Genomic DNA, 22,800 nt, shown 5'->3' with positions numbered 1-22,800 from the left:
AATTAAAACCAATGGAAGATGGACAAGAAAAGTTCAAAGCCATCAGGTCCTCAGTTTAGAAAAAAGAGAAAAGAAGAGGAAGAGAAATGAGCAAAAGATACAGGTAAGCAGATGTTTCATTGGATAATGGCAGGTCATCCTGAAACAATCAGAATCAGAATACTTTATTAATCCCTAAGGAAATTATGTGCGTTACAGTTGCTCCAAGAAGAAATGGTAAAAATAGTAACAGTAACAGACTAAACTCCAAACAATACATTATGTTACAGATTTTAATATTAATTAGTCATTGTCAATTGTCAAAGGAGCTTGCAAAGAAAAGCGTCTGGACTTCTTTAAGTTACTTGAAGACGTTTCACCTTCATCCGAGAGGCTTCTTCAGTTCTAAGGTCAAATGGTGGAGAGTCCCAGATATAACCCTAGTGGGAGTGTCCCCCCACAGAGGGACAAAAGGACCCCCTGATGATCCTCTAATCGCCCGAGCCAAGGTGTGGAACTGGGTGTGGGTCCCAATCAGCCAGAGTTTCGGGTGAGTTCATTGTGAAACCTGGCCCCACCTTATCATGCGAATCCTTTGACTACGATGACCTGGATGACTGAGAACCTTCACAGACGTCATTGTTAATTGTTGATTTGTCCTGTTCTCATTGTATGACGAATTATGATGGCTGTTTGGTAGCCGTTTGCATACTATGCATACTCTCTCTCTCTCTTCATATGTGTGTGTGTGTACAACAGCTTTATGTTAATGTACAATCCTTAATATGTTTTGTGTGTGTGTGTGTGTGTGTGTGTGGGGGGGGCGCCAGAGGGAGTGTTCGCCCAGGGCGCCAAACAGGCAAGGACCGCCACTGAGAAGAACAGTACCAAAAAAGATGTGTCACAGTTTATGGATGATCCCCACATAAAATGCTCTTAGTATTGATGTCTCTTTTAATCACGTTACTCATGAAGCCGTGCTAAGTTTGCCCGTCACTATGGCATTGGGTGGGCCTGGACTCCGCAGTGGATCTGCCCATTAGCCCATTTCTTATTAAATAAACACTCTTTTCTACAGTCATGGGTGCTTCATTACTCCCCATAATTCTTTAGAATGTAACTGTGTTGATTTGACACATGGATGCAATGAACAAGAGGAGAGGTGATTAGAGATCTGCAAAGTTTAGGGCCAGGGAAGAACAGAAGGAGACTCTTTTCGAGAATAATTAATTAGCATAGAGTTGAACCGATTGTAATTAACTAGTGAACCTGAAGGAGGCAGTAATGCAACACTTAGGATGCTGATTGTCGTTAAACTGGAGAGAAGAAGAGAAGCTGACGCTGCAGCCAGCTGATGTGCGCTGTGAACGGAAGTAGAAAGTGACAGGCTGACTGGGCTTTAGGTTTGGTAAGCCTAGCTGCTCGTCCGTGTCTCCAAAGCAGAAACACAGAACTCAGCTTGCAATGATGCTTTGGTTTCAGGGCTCAATTCCTGATGCCATTAAATCGGCTAAACAACGGAGTTTGGTCTTTGTCGTTGTCATCACAGGTAACAGTGGAAAACATGCGAAAACTCTACATGGTGCTAGCCAGTTAGCGTTGGAAGCCATTGTAGCCATTAGCTAATTAGCATAGTCAGTGTGTTATGAAAGAAGTCGTAATATGTATTTGATGAATACCCACCGACAGCAAGAATACAGAAGTCTAGTAACGTATCTATGGTGTACACGGTGTGTCGGTGTAACGTCCTGTGCAACAGCACCTGCTGTCCTCACAGCTGAACCGGGCTGACGTAACGCTAGCGTTAGTTATTTGCATTCCGCAGGCCAGTCCGAGGATTTCATAAATGACGGACCGTCCGTCCACTTCCAGAACAGTAGCCGAGTACAGTCGTGTGGCCAGCCGCGGCGCCTTCGTCGTTACATCACAGTATGACAGGGCGGTGTGGAGCAAAAGGAGCTCCACATAGTCAGCATGGTTCACGATATGCCGCATATATCTCTGTGTTTTGTAATTAATCACAAAGCGAAATGTAAAAAGAAACACATTTATGGAAAGGCCTACGACCATATGTATAATAAATAACGAATTATAAAGAACTAGACCCATGGCATGGTCTCCTTTAAACAGCTCTCTACAATAAGTCTCACCATCACACTGGACCAGGTATAAACAGTCTTCTTAGCTGTGTTAGTAGTATGCAACAGTTTATTGATTTTAATGTGACTTTTGATCTGAGCAGATGTTGTCAAGCACAAAGCTGACACAAAGTGAAAAGCAGCTTCTGTTTTCTGTGGGGTAGAAAAAGGTTTTGTGTCTCCGTCCTGGCACAGTTGTGTTTCTGTAATACATCAGTGCATCACGGAAACACTGAGAACAGAAGAGAGAAAAGTGGTTCCCAGATTATGCAGAGGGACGTTACTGTAAGAGTTGGAAAAGATGAGACTTGCACTCTTCTGCAGTTCCATCAGTGAAGCTGGACCCATAGTTCTGACCACATGTCTCATCAGTTTCCTGTCACTCTGTCCTTAGGAGAAGATGAACAGTCAGCACAGCTGATGTCCAGCTGGGAGGATGACAGGGTCTCAGAGGCAGCCCAGAAATGTTGCGTGGCCATCAAAGTGGAGGCCAAGAGGTAAAGAGTCATTTTAGTTGAAAGTAAACTGCTAAATGATGAACCAGGATTTAAAGTTACCTGTGTGGAATTAACTGTACATAAAATCAACAATAGATTGAGGTGTACTAGCAAAACTTGCTGTGGCGACTTTAAAATCATATGACAGGGTGCTTCATGGATGTTTGTAGATATGATCTGTTACACATCATTTTGTTTCAGCTTCTCAATATTGAATCAGTTGAACATGACCTAAGTCTGTGTGTACCCTGTCTCCTACTCACCGTGTCGGCCAATCTGAATGAAACTCTGCAAAAACATTGACATAGATATGGCGATTATGAATATTGATTGACATCGCATGTCACAGCATGATTTATTGACATAAAAAAGTTATTGTATTTGGCGATTAGACCCCGATGATCCATCATAGCAGGATGAATCACAGCAGTGATGGAATTTGAGACAGGACGCCCTGGAGTCTAGACTCTGGTGGCGATGAAGATGAAGACTGAGGCTTGGATGGAGCTATGACTGAGGTGTCTGAGGTGGAGATGGGGAGGAGGTTGGTTGCATGGACGAGAGTCTTTTTAAACCAGAGGCTAATTGGCTCAAAGAAGGTGGACAGGAAGATGATTGGACTAGAGTAATGATGCAAGTATTGAGCTTGACAGTGTGAGAAAGTAGAAGAACAGAAAAGCAGACCTTACTAAACTCATGCATAAACTTATTGTTTTTAAAAAGATGTGTTATAAAGTCTTCTGTTACCTGTTCGTAGCTTAACAGTCACCAAAAATTGTATGTGCTGTGGAATTTTGTGTGAGTCACCACTAAATGGAGAATGAAGAATTTAGAAAAGTATTGATCATTGTGGGTTTTTGCCATTCATGTAACGAGGATCACTTATCACACTTTCCCCTCCCTGTGTCACGAAGCCCGTACATCCAACTTTTAATGGCGGGTTTTGCAAACTGCTGCTGCAACTTTAAAGATCAGCTCTAACTTTCCTTTTGATGTAAATCTCGATCACTCTGTCAGTCTAACAAGCATTTGATGTAATACCTCTAAACAGATGTTAATGTACATGGAGTTAAACCATGAAATGTTTCAATTTTTTCTTCTTTCCCCACAGTGACACGTGTGCACAGTTCTCCCAGATTTGTATCCTTCTGTTGTGCGAGGTTTGAACTTATTAACTAAACTTATTACTGACTTGTCTTTGGGACCTGGGTGTCTTGCCGGAGGCTCACAGCAAGAAAGTTCTGACTTGATCTGATTTTAGTGCTTTCTGTGAGCACGTTTTGCTTGTGTGGCTTTTCTCCAGGCTGCTGTGGCTTATCCTCACAGTTCAACAAAGGAGTTTTTAGAATTGTTGCTCAGGACAACTTAAAAACTTTACACAGAAGTCTGGCTTCATAGAAGCAAAATCTAAGGAAATGAAGGCAGGCTTGAGACGCTTGCAAAGTACTGTAAATTGAGACAACAGATGCTGATGTTAGCCCATATTTCTTAGCTTGAAACTGAGGTCACAGTACATGTTGCCTCTGTTTAGATTTGTGTTCTGATATTTGTCTTAACCTTTAACTCTTAGCATTGTTATATTTATACTGTTATTTCTAAGTTCTCATTTCTTTTTAATTTCTCAGCCTCTGCTGATGATAATGTTGGGCACCTAGTAACCTATTGCCTTGCCATTATGATCAGGTTGCTCCTTACAAATATATAAAGTAATTGCTTTAATTTTACCTAATAGGCTGAAGGCTTTGGCTGGTGTTTCTGGCTTAGCACTTGACTGATTTTCCTCCTGTTTATCTGGAAGGACGTTCTCCTTTAGGGCAGCTTCTCCTCCTACACTGCTTGTTTGACCTGCGGTGTCTCTCAGGGTTCCATCCTGGGGCTGTTGTTATTCTCCTTTTACATGCTTGCTTTAGCCGGTATCATTCAATCTTTCTCTGGTGTTTTGTTTTTTTTTACCATTTTTAAGCCAATGACATTCAATTGTAAGTGTCTTTTAAGCCTCACCAGCTGGATTGGCTGTCCACCCTAGTTGACTGTTTATCCCGCATTAGTGACCGGCTCACCGATAATTCCCTCATTTTAAACTCCAACAAGACTGAAGCCGTGAGCCTCCTCCTCAGATACACTCAAGAATCAGTCAGACAATTGAAGTGTTAATGACGTGTGTAATATGAACTGAGATGGTAAGGTTTAAAGCCTTCAAAGAAAATAATGAGAGTAATGATGAGAACCTGCTACCAAGATCCATCTGCTTGTAACTAATGACTGGAATAAGTAACGTTGGGCTTGAGTGAATGAGCACATTTTTTTCCTTTTTGCAGTTCTTAATGTCAGTTATTGTATTGTCATTTTTAGAAGGAAATGCAGTAAAGATTGTGCACATTCATGCTACCCTCACAAAGTCTCGTAGGTCAGCATGTTTATTGGCAACCCTTTCTGCTCTGTATGCTTGTGGACTAGAATTGTAGAAACGAAACCCTTTTAATGTAAATGATGTGTGCTATTTAAAGACTCAGTCAGTTCACATCACTCATGTGAGTTGCTTGAAACTTGGGCCTTAACAAAACCACCCTTAAGATCCAGTGGTGTGCGTACCATCGAGCTTCTTCATTGGAGAGAACGGGATTCCTTTGGAGGTCATCGCTGGAAGTGTGTCTGCTGAAGAACTGATAAAGAGAATCAACAGAGTTGATCAGGTACTGATGCAATGTGTGAATTATGTACAGTTACTTTTACAGCTACGGCCAACCCTACTGTTAATTATTTTTTTGAAATAACTGTTCCTGGAGTCATGATTTTATTTTGCAGCTCAGCAATGTGATGTTTGTGTGTGTCTGTGTGCACATGACAAATTCTTTTAAATGAAGATGGCAGCAGAAATCAACCATACTTTGTCAGTACTTGGTGTCCCGTTGGTAGAGAGACTGTGCCAGAGACCCTTTAAAGACTCACACTCTGGCCTTTGTAATGAGGTGACAGGTCATTTTTGTTATTATATTATATATTATTATAACATTATATTGATGTTAGTTAAAACTGCTTTTGCAGTGAAATTGAGGTTCTTTGTGAGGTTGAGCACATATGATTTTATAGCTCTTCCATTAGTGAGTTTCATAATATACAGTGCTCATCAAATGTATTAGACCACCACCCAATGTTACACATGAATCTACATCGTAATTTACACCACAAGGAGAGCCCCACCAAACACAGCAGCCTTGTACATAACCTGGCGTGTACCTCCTGAGAAATGTAACTACACGTAGCGTTGACAGATAGCACAAAGACTTGGAAGGTTGTGCTGTAGGGATACCAGTTACTATGTAAGCTGGGACATAAATTTCCTGAAGAATGCCACAGCTGCTCTAAATTATCAGTATTGGTAATAACCAAATACATGTAATGTTTCTTGGTTAACACGAGATATTTAATTCAAATTATTTTTTTTGTATTATGATTTTTCTCCCTGCTTTCTGGTAGATGCACACTCAGGAGAGTGGAAGTGGGACAGTGTCATCAGAGGCAGATGATCCTGTAGCGACCAGCTCAGCCACAGAACCTGCCTCAGCTTCAGCAGTGCCTCTATCATCTACAGAAACCACAGAGCCTGTAGCAGAAGCAGCAGGAGGTGATTGAGCCTGCGCCACATACTTTTCCTCTTAGTGGAGGAAATTTTAAACCCAGTGCACCGAAGTTTAGAAATATGCTCTTTGACCACTTGAGAGTTTATTGTGTTTAAAAAAAAAACATGTCAGAAAAATAAGTCCACCCTAGATTTGGGGATCATGTGTGATCACTGTTCAGATAGCAATACCTGCTGTTAATGAAGCTATACAGCAAACAATCGTTGTTAACTGAAGATCTGAAACGGTCACTTGTTCAGACCACTAGCTGTGGAGATTTTGGTCCATTTCCATTTTTTGACGGATCAGGAATTTAACGAGGTTGTGTGGATGTAGGGAAAAGATTATGCTCAGACTGTGTTCATGCTGACAAGGTCTTAACTCTGTGCTTTTCTTCTGCGTCCCTGTTCTACATAGTGTCTCTCTCAAGTCCAGAGAATGCATCTTTAGATCATCCGACTCAAGGTGAAGAAAACTTGGATGCTAAGGTGGAACGGTGGGTACACAAATGCATGTCAGGCTGAGTGTGATCTAAACAGAGGATGTGCTTTGTGTTAAATTGCAAAAAATGGCAACTTTTACAGCAGAATAATAATCAAGTCTAATATTTCACTGCGGTATTAATAAAAAATGTGAGAGTAGCTTTGTGAAGCTGCGCTTTGATCTTTGTGTTTGTAAGCTTAACTTCTGAGACGCTGCTTTTTTGACCCCTCAGCTATAGAAGGCTGATATTGTCAAAACCCTACTGGGTGGGTGGGCAACGTGGACAGTTTGGAAATACGATGACTCGAGAACGAGGCAACATGTGATTTTTTTTTTTTTTTTTTTTAAATTGATAGCAAAGGTAGAGCTACTAAAAATCTCAGATGAGTTTGCCTTCCAGTGACCTTAACCTCAAAGTCAGGTCGACTTTTCTGTAAATGTTCACATTTTCATCATAGATGGGTCTATTGGGAGGCCCAGGGTAGCACTGGTGGCTGCCAGTATTCTCCAGGGTTCTAAGACACAAGCTTAGAACCCTGGAGAAATATTGGCAGCGTATTAAGGTGTGGCGTGATGGATGTCAGCCAAACCTTCTGTGCCATAGCTCGATTAAAGCATTTACACGTAACCAGCAAAGAACAACAAAGACTCAGACTGCCAAGTTTAATCATAATTAATTTTGGCATTTTGGGACTGGGTTACGATTGACATGAGACTGCAAAGATAAAATACCAGCTCGATGTGTGATTGGATCATTTTCTTACTTTGTCAGATTGACCAAGAAGCTGGAGGAGAGACGAGAGCAAAGAAAGAAAGGAGAAGAAGAGGTAAGACATTTTGAACACTGAAAACTGTTTAACCAGAAAGAGCACAGTGTTTGTAGGCCCTGGTTTTTTGCAGTGATGCTTACATCAAGTGAAAAGTGTAATATCAGAGAAACATAACAAATCCGATGCCTGGCCATAGCATAGCCCATTTATCTTTGTTTACGCTAAGGGAACAGTCAGACCACACTTGAAGGATTTTCACCATGTGATCCACTGGGGCATCTACAACAGCAATGTGTTGTTTTAACAGATATGAGTTAATTACCTTTGAGCTGAGGTCACACGAGGGCAAAGTGGGCTCTTCTGTGAAGGTGGCGTGGTGTTTTGATGTGCTCTGTTTATTCGTAAACTCTGCTTTGCATTCAACCAGAACTTCTTACACCAGAGATAAGCGCATGAACATAAGGGCTGCAACCCATTAAGACGTATTTCTATCATTCATCACCTCAACTGCCAACATTTGGACCGTTCTTATTCACAACGTGAGACACCGTAGGAGAGGAAAGCCAGACAGTGTGCTCGTGTGTCTCTTTCCTCTCCAGTGTGTCCTCACAATAAAACATGAACTCCAGTGATTGAGAGGGAAAAACAGAGACCCCTACTCATCGGCTGTTTTGTGGAAATGTAGCTGTGTGGATCAATATTGGGCTCTGCGATGCAGCTGGCAGGATTCCACTTCTTCAGAGCAGATTGGCACACGGAGATCTGCAGCAAGACAAAAGCTGGCGGAATCTGTGTTTATATAGGCAGTGGTTGGTTTAACGATGTGACTGTTATTTAATAACATTGCTATCCTTACCTAGAAACTTGTTCAATCCACTGCAAACCTTTTTCCCCTTTTTGAGTATACTTCAATTATTCTTCCAAAGGCCAGCGTACAGGAGGCCCAGTGTGTGGAGTGAACAAACCCAGAATCCTCAGGTATTGTTCTTGGTGATTTTAACAAAGCAAACCTCAGACAGGAACTCCCCAAATACAGACAAGTTATTAAGTGTCTGACCAGAGAAGACAACATTTTGTTACGTCATAGTAAACAATTCCTACGACTCTGTGAGGACAGCTGTATACCATCATGCACCAGGGTGAGTTATAATGACAAGTCCTGGTTCACAGCTAAGGAGGCCAAAGCTAGAAAAGAGGGAAGTGTTTCAGAGTTGAGACAGCGACTGTTTCAAGTCATCAAAGTAAAGGTTTAGCAAGGCAGTATGAGAGGCTAAATATGGAACGCCAGGACTGCCATAATGAATTAATTAAATACACCATTAAATAATTAATTAATTAAATAAATAGTTATGACACATGTAATTAATTAATTATTGACACATTTAATTAATTATTTATGTATTTCACATTTTAATTAATTATTGAGACATTTAATTAATTAATTATTGACACATTTAATTAATTAATTATTGACACATTTAATTAATTATTGACACATTTAATTAATTAATTATTGACACATTTAATTAATTAATTATTGACACATTTAATTAATTATTGACACATTTAATTAATTAATTATTGACACATTTAATTAATTAATTATTGACACATTTAATTAATTAATTATTGACACATTTAATTAATTAATTATTGACACATTTAATTAATTATTGACACATTTAATTAATTAATTATTGACACATTTAATTATTGACACATTTAATTAATGACACATTTAATTATTTATGTATTTCACATTTTAATTAATTATTGACATATTTAATTAATGACACATTTAATTATTTATGTATTTCACATTTTAATTAATTATTGACATATTTAATTAATTATTTAATGATATATTTATTTATTTCATTTTGGCAGTCCTGGCGCCTGGCTCTCATCTTGAATTAATTTTATCTGTCAACCTCACCCATCAAACGCAGGGGGCGGGGTTAACGCTGCCCATGCAGCTTCTCTAACATTTGATTGGTTGCCGTGCAAAGAAAGTCAAAACAGGTCGATCCTAGATAATCGATTGCTTGTGTAGACTTGGGGCAGCCAGGTATCCCAGAATGCATTTCAAATCACAGGCAGCAATGTTGGTGGTGTAGTTTTAAAATACCCCGTTTTTCTGTCACCAACTACACTTTTAACAGTGTTTTAGCTGCGAATGTCGCGCTGTAATCTTCACATGTCTGGTCAGGTTGTCAGAACATGTTTGTGCTCAGATGTTTTCAGAGATTTCAGTAGCTCTGCTAACAGTCAGCATGCAGAGTGCACCGAGGGGGTTACGTTAACCGGTTTGTTTACATATTCCACTCCCTGTGTTCACATGTTGCATTCGCAGATTCTCATTTTCACCGAACGATCGTCTCTTTCCACCTGGTCTTGTGTCTCTGTGCTTCTGTAACATAAAGAACGAGCTGACATTTTTCTCACGAAACCAGCGATCAGCTCAACAGGCCCTCAGTTTACCTGCATGCATCCTCCTCCTCACCTGTAAGCTGTTTAACACCTGCTGCTAATTCAAGAAACACGCCCACGTTACCTGGTGATAGTCACAGTTTAACTGGGCAGCCGGTGCTCGATATTACGCAACCTCAGCACATTTTTCTGCACAAGATAAGTAAATATAGTTTTTCCCGAGCGCAGAGCTGCTGGAGCTTGTTTCCCAACAGAGCACTTTATAGGCGAACCCACTTTATCAGCGGCTGATGTCCAATCACCGGCACAGCTTTGAAACCTCACCTGAGTTTTAGCTCTCAGTGTTAAACGCTGGACTTAATTCACTCAGGTTCTGTCTGTCGGGTCACGTTTACTTCGCTGTTTTATTTACAACTGAGCAAATCGGTTTGGCTGAGGTTAAAGTTACGTTTCAGAACTGCACAGTTTTACAGACGTTTAATGGTTCACTGGCACATGTGTTCGACTGAACTATTCGCTTTTCTTTATCTGGTGTGTTTTGGATTTAACAGTGAAGTTTGAGATTAAACTGACTTTTAAAATGTTTTTATACAAAGAGGAAAGAGAAGGCGCATTTCCACCGAGAGGAGCAGAGTTTCCAACTACATGTTCATAATGCAGACTGCAACCTGGACAGAAATATTATATCATCTGTTTTTTAACAGGTATTCTAAGCACCAGCGATCTGTTTAATCTGTAATTATTTAATGGTGTATTTAATTAATTCATTATGGCAGTCCTGGCGTTCCATAGCTAAATAGACAGAAGAAAATACAGCGGCCGTCAGCTTATGACTCTCCTTCTGTCTGGAAAGGGCTCGAGAAGTTAACCAATTACAAGCCTACCCAGTCCACCAACAGATCACCAACAACCTGAACAGCTTTTTCTGTCACTCTGACAAACAGTGAAAGAGTTACCTGCCCACCCCCCGGATCCAATGCAGGAAATGGATTACTGATTACTAGGGGCAAGAATCTGGCGATGTGATATATATCACAGTACAGGGGAGACGATACGATATATTGTGATACTAAAAACCAGACTATATTTGTGATTTTTAAGACTGAATTTAATTGTAGGAACTAACAGTAAACAGTCCAAGCTGTTAAATGCTTAACATCTCAACCAAAATAAAGGGCTACATTTCACTAGAGGAAACAAAAACACTTGCTCTTTAAGTTCAAAAGAAATGGAGAAATTAACATCTTTATCAAAGTCATTTCAAATAAATAAAAAAGGCAGTCACTGTAGTGTTACGTTCCCCTAAAAGGGTCCAGGCGATGAGAGAAAGTAACAAAGTGTCCGGGTCGGAAAAAGGAGACAGAGAAGCAAAATGGTTAAATTAAAGAGTTTTATTAAAGGTTCTATTAATAACTCAACTAACAGAGACTGACAAGCCGCTATCACCATTTAAAGAAACAAAACAAAACTCAAGCGTCGGTCAGTAAACTGAAAAGTAAGTCAGAAAAGGGTTAGTAACTAAGCACACACCTCTCCACCAAGCAGGACCAAACAACCAGCTGCAACCACTCACATGGCACTCTGGCACCGGAGCTCTCCTTTCTCTGGGCTTAAACTTTTACTTGCTGATGGAAGGCAGCTGTACAAAAGAAAAAGGTGGCACCTAAGGCAGGACAGCTGGTAAGACCACAAAGGCAACTTCAGGAGGAGGCCCCGACAGGGCCGTAACAGTAGCAACACAAACATAACTACTTTCATCAAATATCAACTCTTTTGAATAACATGAAAAAATATGTGAACAAGGTAACTTTGAGGTCTTTCTTATTAAGTACTTTGATTTTAAAATACTAACCCAAAAAATGCTCTCAGCAACATCAAAACAAAGCACTTTTATGTTACTTTAAGATACACGAATATAAATCAAAAATGAAACTGCCTGAAAAATTAACCAAGTAAATACTGACAAACAATATGTGTAAAATAAAGTACAGCCCTGCAATGTCCATCAGTAGAACACTTTTTGTGCAACCTGAAAAAGGAAATTTACTCGTCTTCCAATGTAAATAAGTACCTATGAGACCAAAATATCAAACTCAAACCTGACATTTTACATGTTCTAACGTTTGGTACCACAGTGTGTTCAAACACTGCAGACAGAGGGGGCTGTAAGTAAAGTTTGAACACCTGTAGGAATTAGTAACACAAGCTTTCAAATCTCGATCAACCCTCATTGGTGCAGAAGAGCTTTAAACTGTGTTTAATCCTTGTTTTTATAGAGCGGCACTTTTCATATCATGGGTATTGTCAGTAGTGCTTTGTTTTCATTTGGTGACTAATTTGTTTTGTAGTGTTCCTCTTAAACATGTTGTTACAACTCTGACCTGTTAGTAGTGTGTAGGATGATGTCTTTTTAGAATATGAGCCACTCCACGCTTAACCTACCTGTGTTTTGTCTCTGATTCAGAATGAAATCAGAAAGGAAATGGAGAGACGGAAAGTGGGGAAAGACATGCAGGACTTCAAGAGGAAACAAGAAGAGGAGAAAACCAAGCGACTCTTAGAGGAAAGGAACAGAGAGAAGGCAGAGGAGAAGGCTGCCAGGGAACGGGTCAAACAGCAAATTGCTATGGTAACCTTATCTGCTCTGTTTGGAAGGAATACCAAAAACAATCATGTCCCCCTCAGAGAAATCTGTCCTTTGTGTTTTACATCATCAGACCTTTAGATAGTTGTTAAGTTATATATTAACTTATGCTCTATTTAGCATGTGTTGAGCTACTTGTAGTATATATCTGTTTATCCCATTGTGGTCCCAGCTGAAATGGAGCGAGAGGTCAGTACACACTTGTACAGGCTGGAAGTCTGTGGAAGGGCTAACACAGAAAGTCCTGAAACACCCCTGCTGTGTCAGCTCTGTGACAGGAAAGAAAATGGATGGATGTGTTTTCATTTTGTTTTGGGTGAAACTTGAAAGAAAGGCATCAGAGCTCAAATGTGACATATTTAAAGTCTTTGTACAGTATTTTCTACATGTTGACTACACACAAAGCACACTTGTAGGAATCCTTGTCTCTTCAGTTATAACAGTTTGTGTCACTGCTGAAAAAAATGTATCAGTAAGTTGAGCGTGAAGACTTCGGTGGATGTAAGGCGCATTTTAATGGATCGTTTACATGACCCCATTGTTCACCCCTACAGAATTTTATCAAATTCATTCAAAACTTTTTCAGCTGTCTTGTTTACAGACAGAATGGCACAAGCGTAGATGCAACCAAAAACATAACCTGGTAGAGGTGATTAAGTGTAGTCATGTGTTGGATTACTGGATTACAGACATTTTAACAGATTTTCTAACGTCTGTTTGAATTCCCATGCTAAGGACAGTTGTAGAGTTTACTGTGAAAGACCAAAGGTTTTGACAGTAAATTTTATTTCAGTTGTTGTAAACATCTTATCTGATATTTGAAATTTGTCCCACTCACATCCTGGGTGTAAAGGCGTCTGGGAAAGGATCTAAAAACTGGATTATAGATGGCAGACAGTTGGTGCCGTAAGCCCCACCCTCTGTTCAAAGATGGTCGTTCACAGTGGACATAGATGGCTTCTTTCACTCCTCTTTCCATCTTCTCTGTCCAAAATGTGAACACTGGCATCCTCGAAAGAGTGACCTTTGTCCTTTAGATGCAGATGGACCGCCAGGTCCATGACCCTCTTGGGGACGCTCCCATAGGGCTTAAACTCTGGGACTCTCCACCAGTTGCTCTTAGAACCAAAGAAGCTTCTCGGATGTGAGGTGAATCGTCTTCAAGGAAACTTAAAGAAGTCCAGACGCTTTTCTTTCCAAGCTTCTTAGACTTCGATGACCTGGATCACTGAGGACATTCACAGACATTCTGTTTTGCGTTCTTCACTTTGTAGCCCTCGGCTGTAAAAACCTGGTGGGGTGTTGTTGTCCCCCTGCTGAGTGAGCAATGTAGACACCCAAGTTTTTAAATGCAGTAAGTCGAGAATGATGCGATCTTGGAGCTTCAAATTAATACAATAGGTACATCTTTTTTTTTTTTTTTTTTTTTTTTTTTTTTTTTTTTTTTGCCTGTCACATTTGGTTCTTCAGCCGTCAGAATTGTTGTCTGAAGACCAACAAGGATACCCAATGGATTTATTTTGCCAAATGGATCATCATGGCATTGCCGTATTGGTCCATTTGATCGACCTTTGTTTTTATTATTTATTTTATTTTATTTTCAGTTGTTACAGACGGGACAGACATGAGTGAGGGATAGGAAAGGGAGAAAGAAAGAGGAAGGAAAAGAAAAACAAAAGGGGAGAGGGACAGTGAGAAAGGGGGGAAAAAAAATATCTCCGGGATCACCTGTTGAGAGAAAAAGAATAGAAAACAAGCAAAAAAAAACAAAACAAAACAAAGCAACATACTAAACACAACACCATCGCATTAATCTAGCTAAGTGTAAACAGCAGTAAACACTAAATATTGAATGTTGTTGTGCAGCACGCAGGACAGACAGCGCACAATGTGCTTTGAAGTAGCAGCCAAGAAAGGTGTGATTTAAGTCTACGAACAGCAAACACCTGTGTGCACACCTGTGTGGATCGGCGCGCTTGTATTCAAATGGTTTCCCCATGTAATGGTCTGCAAGAGGATGTAGAGAGCCATAGCCCTGTCCCTCAGGGCATGAAGCAGGCATGGAGGAGATCCAGGCCCCAGACATCCTGAGGCCCCAGAGTGCAAGAGCCCAAGGAGGACCACCGGAGGGGCATCCGTGCCACCTTCATGGGAAGGGCTGAGGATCCCCAGACGAGGGGTCACCCAGTAGCCACCGGGCAGAAACTAGAGGGGGCTGCACCGGCGTGCCCGCCGGCTCTGCCGGCAGCCAGCTGTGCCAGAGTGTACCGAGCCGCAGGCACAGAGGCCAGAGGCCCGAGGGCCCTCCGCGCCCCGGAAGAGGCCTGACTGAGCAGCAGGCGCCAGGCCCCGCCAAGTAGCCACCGGGAGTGAGCTGGCACATGACCTGAGCGCCCAGCCCCGGACACCAAGAACCAACAATGCACCGACCCCTGAGGGCATCAGTCACCGGCAGGGAGTGTGGTGAGGGGAGATAGGCCTCCACACTTGGAGGGCCTGGGAGTTCCCAGAGAGGTGGAGTCTAAGACCCGACCTGACATATAGACACAGACAAACAGGCACACACAGACACAGACATGCATTCCCACCCTCATGCACACATATACAAACACTCAGCACTCACCCAACGTAGGAATAAACGTAAATGGACATGTACACACAATCACACTCCCCAAACATACAATAGGTACATCTAATAAAAATCTTGGACGAGTTTGAATTTTGACCTCAACGTCAGAGTAAGTTTTCCAAAGATCTTGTGAATTTGATAACTTGAGAACAAGGTGACATAGGATTTTGAAATTAATACCATAGGTGTGTGTACTAGGGGCTGAGGGGTAGGACTGGTGACTGCCTGTATTTTTGTACTATTGGTTTTATTTAATTGGTGGCTTTAACAGAGTGATTTCCCACGTTGGAGAGAAAATACAGTGTTTTTATTTTATCCTGTTTTTTATTTATTGCAAAAAGTAATTGTTACTACAGTATTGCATTACTTTGGAATGTGTTGTGCCCAACTCTGGCTGTATCTGCTTCCTGTCTTTGTGTTTTGCAGGACCGAGCTGACAGAGCAGCGCGCTACACCAAAACACGAGAGGATGAAAAGGCTGCTAAGCTGGCGCTGCTGCAGGCCAGGCAGGCAGAAGAGGAGGCCAGGAAGGAGGCATTAGTTAGGGAGAGGAGGTGAGTGGACCATTTAAATTTAAGAAGTAATGTACAGCAATCACATGCATTATTGAGTCAACTGATAGGTGAAGCGAACAATCTCTTCACATCCCTTTTAGAGTCAGACTGATTTTTAAGACTGATGTAGATATTTGGTCAGTTAAAATTTGATATGTGAACCAATATTTTTCCTTTCAAACTAATAAAACCTAAATATCTCCTCAACATTTGTTGTGTAGTTACATATGAGTCCTTAATAAGATGACAATGGTATTTAAAAGTACGTTTCTTTTATTGTCACAAGTTGTCAATTACTTGACTGACTGTGCTTGGATCAGCTGCTTTTTGTGATTGTGGCGTTCCAAACCAACATGGAAGTTGCAAAGTGCCCTCTGGTTGACAAACTATACAGTATAATATGATTGAAGGGTGTTTATCCAGTCCTTTTTTTACTTTATTAATTTTCTCATACCAATATATTGTCAAATAGCCAATATTGGCCTTGAGCTCTAATGACAATCTGAATGAGCATCCACAAAACCCACACAGAGCCCAAAAGATCCACTGCCAGTTTGAGCATTGCAGCTTAAGTAGGGGCACTGAGAGGAGATCCAGCATTATATGGTAAATTGACTTCTTATATCGCACTTTTTCTGCTCTACTTGAGCACTCAAAGCGCCTTGTACACCTTGTTTCGTTCACCCATTCAAACAAGCACTTTTTTTCTATACTTTTCTGTGTAAGTGTTCTCTATCTAACAGTGCAGCAAAAAGTTGCTGCTTTTTAATCACTGTGAGGGAGGGAGAGTGTACTTTGTGTCTGAAAATGTGAGGAGTAGTTGGATAACAACTCACGCATTTCAGTTTGTGTAAATGTGAAGGTCTCGCCTCGTCACACCACCGCCACTGCTGAAAGCCTTCTATAAGTGATGTCACCAATGGATGGATGTTGCACGTATTACACAACAAAAGTGAATGAGACACGAGGCAATTACAGAAGATTAAAAAAATGAATTCAAAAACTAATGTGAAAGTGGAGAAATTATGTGTGTTTTTGTTTTTAGTGCAACTATAAAGTAGTATCAAAAATGTATCAAGGCTGGGTTCACAAGTTGAGTTTACTTTAGCCCACATGGAGTTTCCACAGCTTGCATTATTTCAATAGATAAACTAATATTATAGCAATTTGCTAACTTGAATTGTTAAAAGTCAATATAATGCATATCGAAAACATGACTAATTCATACGTGTACAATACAAAGTTCCCAGGCTGTGGCCCTAAAAAGTGGTTTCCCATTCAGCAGGACTAACCTTTGCTTGACTGCAGCTTCCAGCAGTTCTGTGAACAGTCTGATGTACATGTGTATATGCATATGCTGCTCAAATTTTATCCTCTCCTCGCTCTTCTTCAGTACCATAGCAAGGATCCAGTTCCGCCTCCCAGACGGCTCCTCCTTCACCAACCAGTTCCCCTCACAGAGTAGACTGCAGGAGGCTCGAAACTTCGCTGCTCAGGTCTGTCTTGATTCTTGAATTTCACATCCTCTCTGCTCTTGTTGAACAGTGCAGATATCCTAATATATAGATATTAGGATCAGGTTATCTTTGTCACAATCGGCTCAAAGGATATGACAACTGGGAGACCACACAGGCTTTTGACGGCTGTAAGATATTTTAATGAAATAAAGTAAAGAAACTCAAACACAGTTTAAATGGTACAAAAGCCATAACAGAACATAACCAAGGGAGCATAATGAGCCGGGGAGAGACAGAGGTTCAGTCAAAGTGGCTTTATAATGCACCATGACTGGATTTCTCTGGTGTGCTGCATCTGTAATTGGGTCAGCTCCATCCATCCATTCGCTTCCACTTATCCTTTTCAGGGTCGCGGGGGGCGCTGGAGCCTATCCCAGCTGTCATAGGGCGAGAGGCGGGGTAGACCCTGGACAGGTTGCCAGTCTGTCGCAGGGCTAACACACATGGACAGACAACCATTCACACTCACACTCATTCGCACATTCACACCTAGTGGCAATTTGGATTATCCAATTAACCTATCCCCACAAGCTGCATGTCTTTGGACGGTGGGAGGAAGCCGGAGTACCCGGAGGGAACCCACGCAAACACGGGGAGAACATGCAAACTCCACACAGAAAGACCTGATGGTGGAATTGAACTCAGGACCTTCTTGCTGTGCGGCAGCAGCGCTAACCACCGTGCCACCGTGCTGCAATTGGGTCAGCTCCTGAGACTTAAAACATGCGGTTGAACTATTAAAAGCAGAAGACAAATCAATAGGTCTGGCAGGACACCCCTCTCTTTCCAAGTGTTTAAGGAGCAAGTTAAGACATGTAGCATCTTCCACTCCTCTGTGGGGCTTGTAAGCAAACCGTAGAGGATCCAACATAAAGTCTCTTGCCTGGATGACTGTGGGACAATTACAGCATCCTCCCAGACACTAAGGAGATGCTGTCATTTTAAGGACTGATTAAAGATGTTGTGAAACACTGGACTCGGCTCCTTCGCACACTGTTTAAGGAGCTGTCCACTTATATTGTCTGGTCCACGGCACTTTTTACCGGAATGTGAAGAAATTTCTCACAACTGTTATAAAAGCAGTTTAGAGCATTGACAAATTCTCTGTGTGAATGAATACCCTCTAAAATATCCTGAGCTCTGGTCTTTGCATTCTGGGTTCCTACAGTGTTTTTTTTTTTTCTTTTGCAATACCAAGCCAAGTCCAGGTTATTGCAGACATTTTATTTTCTAAAGCTGGTCTCTGGGCTTGTTTAGCCTTTAGGATTTCTCCTTTCAGCTCTTTGGTAGCTGCCTGCAGCTCTGATGCCTCATTCTTTAAATTGTGGACAAAACTGCCCCGATTACTTGAAGACATCCCATTCAGTGCATTGGAAACAGCCCCACAGGCAGAGCACTGCTTCCTCATTCCAGTTCTTAATGTACATGATTTGGACTTTTTCCCTCCTGACAACAGTTTTATAGATGTACACAGTTATGATGTGTCGATCCCAGAGATGGGAATTTGAGGGATTTAAGAGAGACATGCTGATAAAGGTTAATGTTTTTGGGTTTTTTTAAGACATACATAGATTATAATCATCCAAAATAAAAATCCGGGGCACCAGGGATAGTGTTTGCACAGTGTTAACAACTAGAGACAGAGGCAGGCCTTCTGGTGAATGTACACTGTGGTGCTAAATGTATTGCTTTCAGCTGTAGTGTGTAATGTATTTCTGGGTGCGCTGCATTTTGCTAATTCAAGCATCAGGATGATTTTCTGCTTGCTGATTTTGTAGCCTGTGTGTTAAACAAAGCTCTTCACTATTCAGAGTATGTTAAAGCATGTCACACAGCACTGTATCACTTCATGCTGAGTTACTGTAAAATGTTTGTCCTGGTGTCCTCAGGAAGTTGGCAACCGCTATGGAAACTTTTCCCTTGCAACCATGTTCCCTCGGCGCGAGTTCACCAGTGAAGACCTAAACAAGACTCTGCTAGAACTGGACCTGGCTCCAAGTGCTTCTGTTGTTCTTTTGCCAGTGAGTAGTCTACTTTTTAGTAGTTAGTTACTAAGTTACTCAGTGAGTGTTTCATATTCAGCCCAGGCCATGGCCTTAATAGGTTTCCTTGGCAACAATTGAAGTTTCACCTCAGCGGGTTTAGCAGAACATGGAAGTCCCTGCTAAACCTTAAAAAAAAAAAATTTTCTACAAACCTTGTCTAAATTAAAAGCTGCAGATTTATTTTATGGTTGGTAAACATTTACAATACTCAAATGTCTTGAGTTACTTGTCATTGCTTTTCTGAAGGAATGTATTACCTTGTAACTTTTTACCCGCCAGCCATAAAAGGCTTGTGTTGTCATCCTGGACGGACACAAACTTGGACGTCCAAGTTTGTGAATGTGATAACTAAGAACAAAGTGATTTAGTAGTTTCGAATTGACACTATAGGTGAAAAATCTCAGATAAGTTTAAATCTCATGCCAAGGTTAGAGCTCAAATTTTCTGAAAGTCTTGTAAATGTCATAACTTGAGAACAAGGGGACCATTGCCAGTATTTTTCAAGTGGTCTTGAACAGTAGTTCTCCAGGCTTAAGAAATTACTTTCAAGTCAAGTCATCTTTATTTATATAGCACATTTAAAAGACATCAAGTGTCGGCCAAAGTGCTGAACAGAGGGATAATATAATAAAATAATTAAAATAGAAAGAAAACATTTTAAAAAAAGAATTGTAAGACATGTAAGAGTATATAACATATAATGTAGATGCAAATATGCACATACATAGACAAAACTGTACACAAGCACACATACAACACCATCCAATAAGATAAGAGACCAAATGGACAGAATCAAAAAGATATCAAAGTCCCGTTTTTTTCAGGGTTTGCTGTGATGGTATTTTTATTTTAAGTATTCTATTATACGGGGGGCAGTACAGAGAGTGGATCTGGGCAGGTAAGCTGACCCTGAACCACTCTCGCCTCAAGGCACTTTATGTTGCAAGGTAGACCCTAAATAATACGCACAGAGAAAAAGCAAACAATCATGACCCCCTATGAGCAGCACTTTGGCATCAGTGGGAAGGAAAAGCTCGCTTCTAACAGAAAATAACCTCCAGCAGAACCAGGCTCAGGGAGGGGCGGGGCCATCTGCTGTGACGGTTGGGGTGAGAGAAGGAAGACAGGATAAAGACATGCTGTGGAAGAGAAATGCAGATTAACATGTAGAGGGAGCCATGAAATTCTCTGAAATTTGCTCTGACTTATGCACAAACTCAGTTTAACATAGAAAAGTGTGGACACACACACACACACACACACACACGTGTGCATGTTTGAAAAGGTGAATCCTTTTTAAATGCGCCTCCTGTGACAGTGTATGAACTCTTCTTCTCAGCAGTCAGGCAGGCCTGCAAACACAGTGGTCCAGTCCTCTGGTGGTGGCATTTGGGCAGTTCTGGGTACACTCCTCTACCCTCTGCTGGCTGTATGGAGATTTCTCAGTTCCTTTGTGTTTGCAACACCACCCCCCTCTGCAGCATCTGTCCAGCCCAGGGGTCCCGCTCAACAGTCCAGCTCTTACAACAGCTCATCAGCCTCAAACAAGGCAAAGAGGTGAGGGCCATTTTGCAGTCTCCACACATGTAGAAGCACACATCATTAATGCGCATATAATGCAACTTTAATGAGGTTCTTCTTAGGGCTAACATTGAATCCCTGATTTTCTGTATTTTTTTTTTCTTGCAGAAATTCACATTAAAGGCCTTTACACCTGTGTGTAAAATTTGTGCAGATATTTCCTATTTTTAAAAATATTTTTTGTACTCAACTGTTCTTAACGCAGTCTTTCATATCGAGCGCTTAATGTCAGTAGACATATTTGCAGCATTTCTTTTTTTGACCCAAGCTTTTTTCCACAATATTTCTGATCTGACCAATCAGACCACTGCATTTGACAACAAGTGTGCGGGTAGCACAAAACATGCGCTGCTACTGAATATACAAATAGTTTTAAGTCAGACAGAGTTACGTGCTGCTCCGGGTCAGTCAGCTCCGTGAAATTACTTCTCTGCCTCCTCAGATGTGCACTGAAATATGTACAAAAGCTTCCATGATGTTCCTGCTGAAGCCTCCTGTTGGGAATCGATTACCCAGAATCTGTTTTTTTCTTTTCTTGTCTAAAAACATCAAGACCAACTCATTATCGCTTGATGTCGACTTCCTTTTTCTTTCTTCATTTTCAAGTTTGGATCGGGAAAATTCTAAATGTTGTTGCATTTTCACGATGTGTGATGGCCTTAATATTATGACATTTTTAGAAATCAGATGTATTGTTTCTTTTTCGTGATTTGGAGAGTTTATGTTCTGAATGTGGTAACTGGCTTACTGTCCTGTTATTTTCCGTTTCAGGGGAAATCTCTCCAAACACACGTTGGAGAACCGTCCCAAGGAATTCAAGAAAGATGGTAAAGTCTGTAGGCTCAGGACTCAGGAGGACAGTGAGGATGACAACAACACTTGGAATGGAAACTCCACCCAGCAGATGTAGTGCATTCAGTAACAGCAGCTTCTTCTTCCTCTCACTCTGTTGCTGTGAATTAGTTCAGTCTGACCAGTTCCAGATTTCTGCTGCACGTAGAGCTGATCTATTTTTCGTTTTCTCTTACTGTGTTCCAGCCCTATGCTCTGCACCATGAGTAGCTCGGTTATAATAATCCACAGAGCCTCCTTTGGGCTTAATCTCAGTGCTTTGTGTTAATTTTGACATGATTCTGACACTTAATTAGGCTCCGATTTTAGCAGGTTGAAACCCCTGCGACCATAAAAGACTACACCAGCACCACCTCTTTCGGTTACAGCTCCTATGTGATTACTGTTAAGTAAATGAGGCGGTTAAACCAAACTGACTTTGTGGAGAAAATGACAGGAAAGAGCTGACCTACAGGTCTTGTAATCAGAGTCCAGCTTTATGTTTTGGAGTCACTGCATTTTGAAAAGCGCGCACTGGTATGTCTGCTGCTGCAGTCAGAGTTCTACCAAGTGAGACGCAGCACACCTTCACAGGACTGTTGGGATCAGTTGGCAGTGGGTGACTGTTGTAGTTCTTCTAATTCAACATTAAAAATCAAAGCAGCTTGTTTTTGTTTTGTTTTGGGGTTTGTTTTTTTAATAAAATCACTTAAACTGTGTCTGACTGCTTTAGTGATGTCATCTGAATTCAGACAAACTGGTTCAACAGACTCACTGTACTGTGGTTGCTTTTAAAACTGGAAGCGACCTGGTGACCAGAGACCACAGAATGAATATTTGCCTGTACATAGTTAAGCATCCATCCATTCGCTTCCGCTTATCCTTTTCAGGGTCGCGGGGGGCGCTGGAGCCTATCCCAGCTGTTATAGGGCGAGAGGCGGGGTACACCCTGGACATGTCGCCAGTCTGTCGCAGGGCCAACACACAGGGACAGACAACCATTCGCACTCACATTCACACCTAGTGGCAATTTGGATTATCCAATTAACCTATCCCCACAAGCTGCATGTCTTTGGACGGTG

General features: G+C 41.3%; 1 protein-coding gene across 2 annotated transcripts; it reads left to right on the top strand.

Annotated features, from left to right (window-relative positions):
• The first annotated feature begins 1,329 nt into the window (after nucleotides 1–1,329).
• ubxn4 (UBX domain protein 4) lies at nucleotides 1,330–22,450 on the top strand. Of its 2 annotated transcripts, none has more exons than XM_087829637.1 (13): nucleotides 1,330–1,528; nucleotides 2,512–2,614; nucleotides 3,726–3,754; nucleotides 5,189–5,307; nucleotides 6,092–6,239; nucleotides 6,652–6,730; nucleotides 7,490–7,544; nucleotides 12,382–12,546; nucleotides 15,617–15,744; nucleotides 17,138–17,240; nucleotides 19,151–19,282; nucleotides 20,649–20,863; nucleotides 21,659–22,450. In XM_087829637.1, the coding sequence occupies exons 1-13, from the start codon at nucleotides 1,444–1,446 to the stop codon at nucleotides 21,795–21,797; spliced, it is 1,500 nt and encodes a 499-aa protein (XP_087685763.1). In that variant the 5' UTR covers nucleotides 1,330–1,443; the 3' UTR covers nucleotides 21,798–22,450. The 2 variants fall into 2 exon arrangements, with proteins under 2 accessions (XP_087685763.1, XP_087685762.1); XM_087829636.1 differs by having other exon boundaries at nucleotides 1,331–1,528; nucleotides 20,646–20,863.
• Nucleotides 22,451–22,800: the final 350 nt, after the last annotated feature.

This window comes from Neolamprologus brichardi, chromosome 16 (genome assembly GCF_056152115.1).
Source record: "Neolamprologus brichardi isolate AB-2024 chromosome 16, ASM5615211v1, whole genome shotgun sequence".
Classification (NCBI taxonomy): Eukaryota; Metazoa; Chordata; class Actinopteri; order Cichliformes; family Cichlidae; genus Neolamprologus; species Neolamprologus brichardi.
Note: the sequence above shows the minus strand (reverse complement) of the source record. Positions and strands in the feature narration are given on the sequence as shown.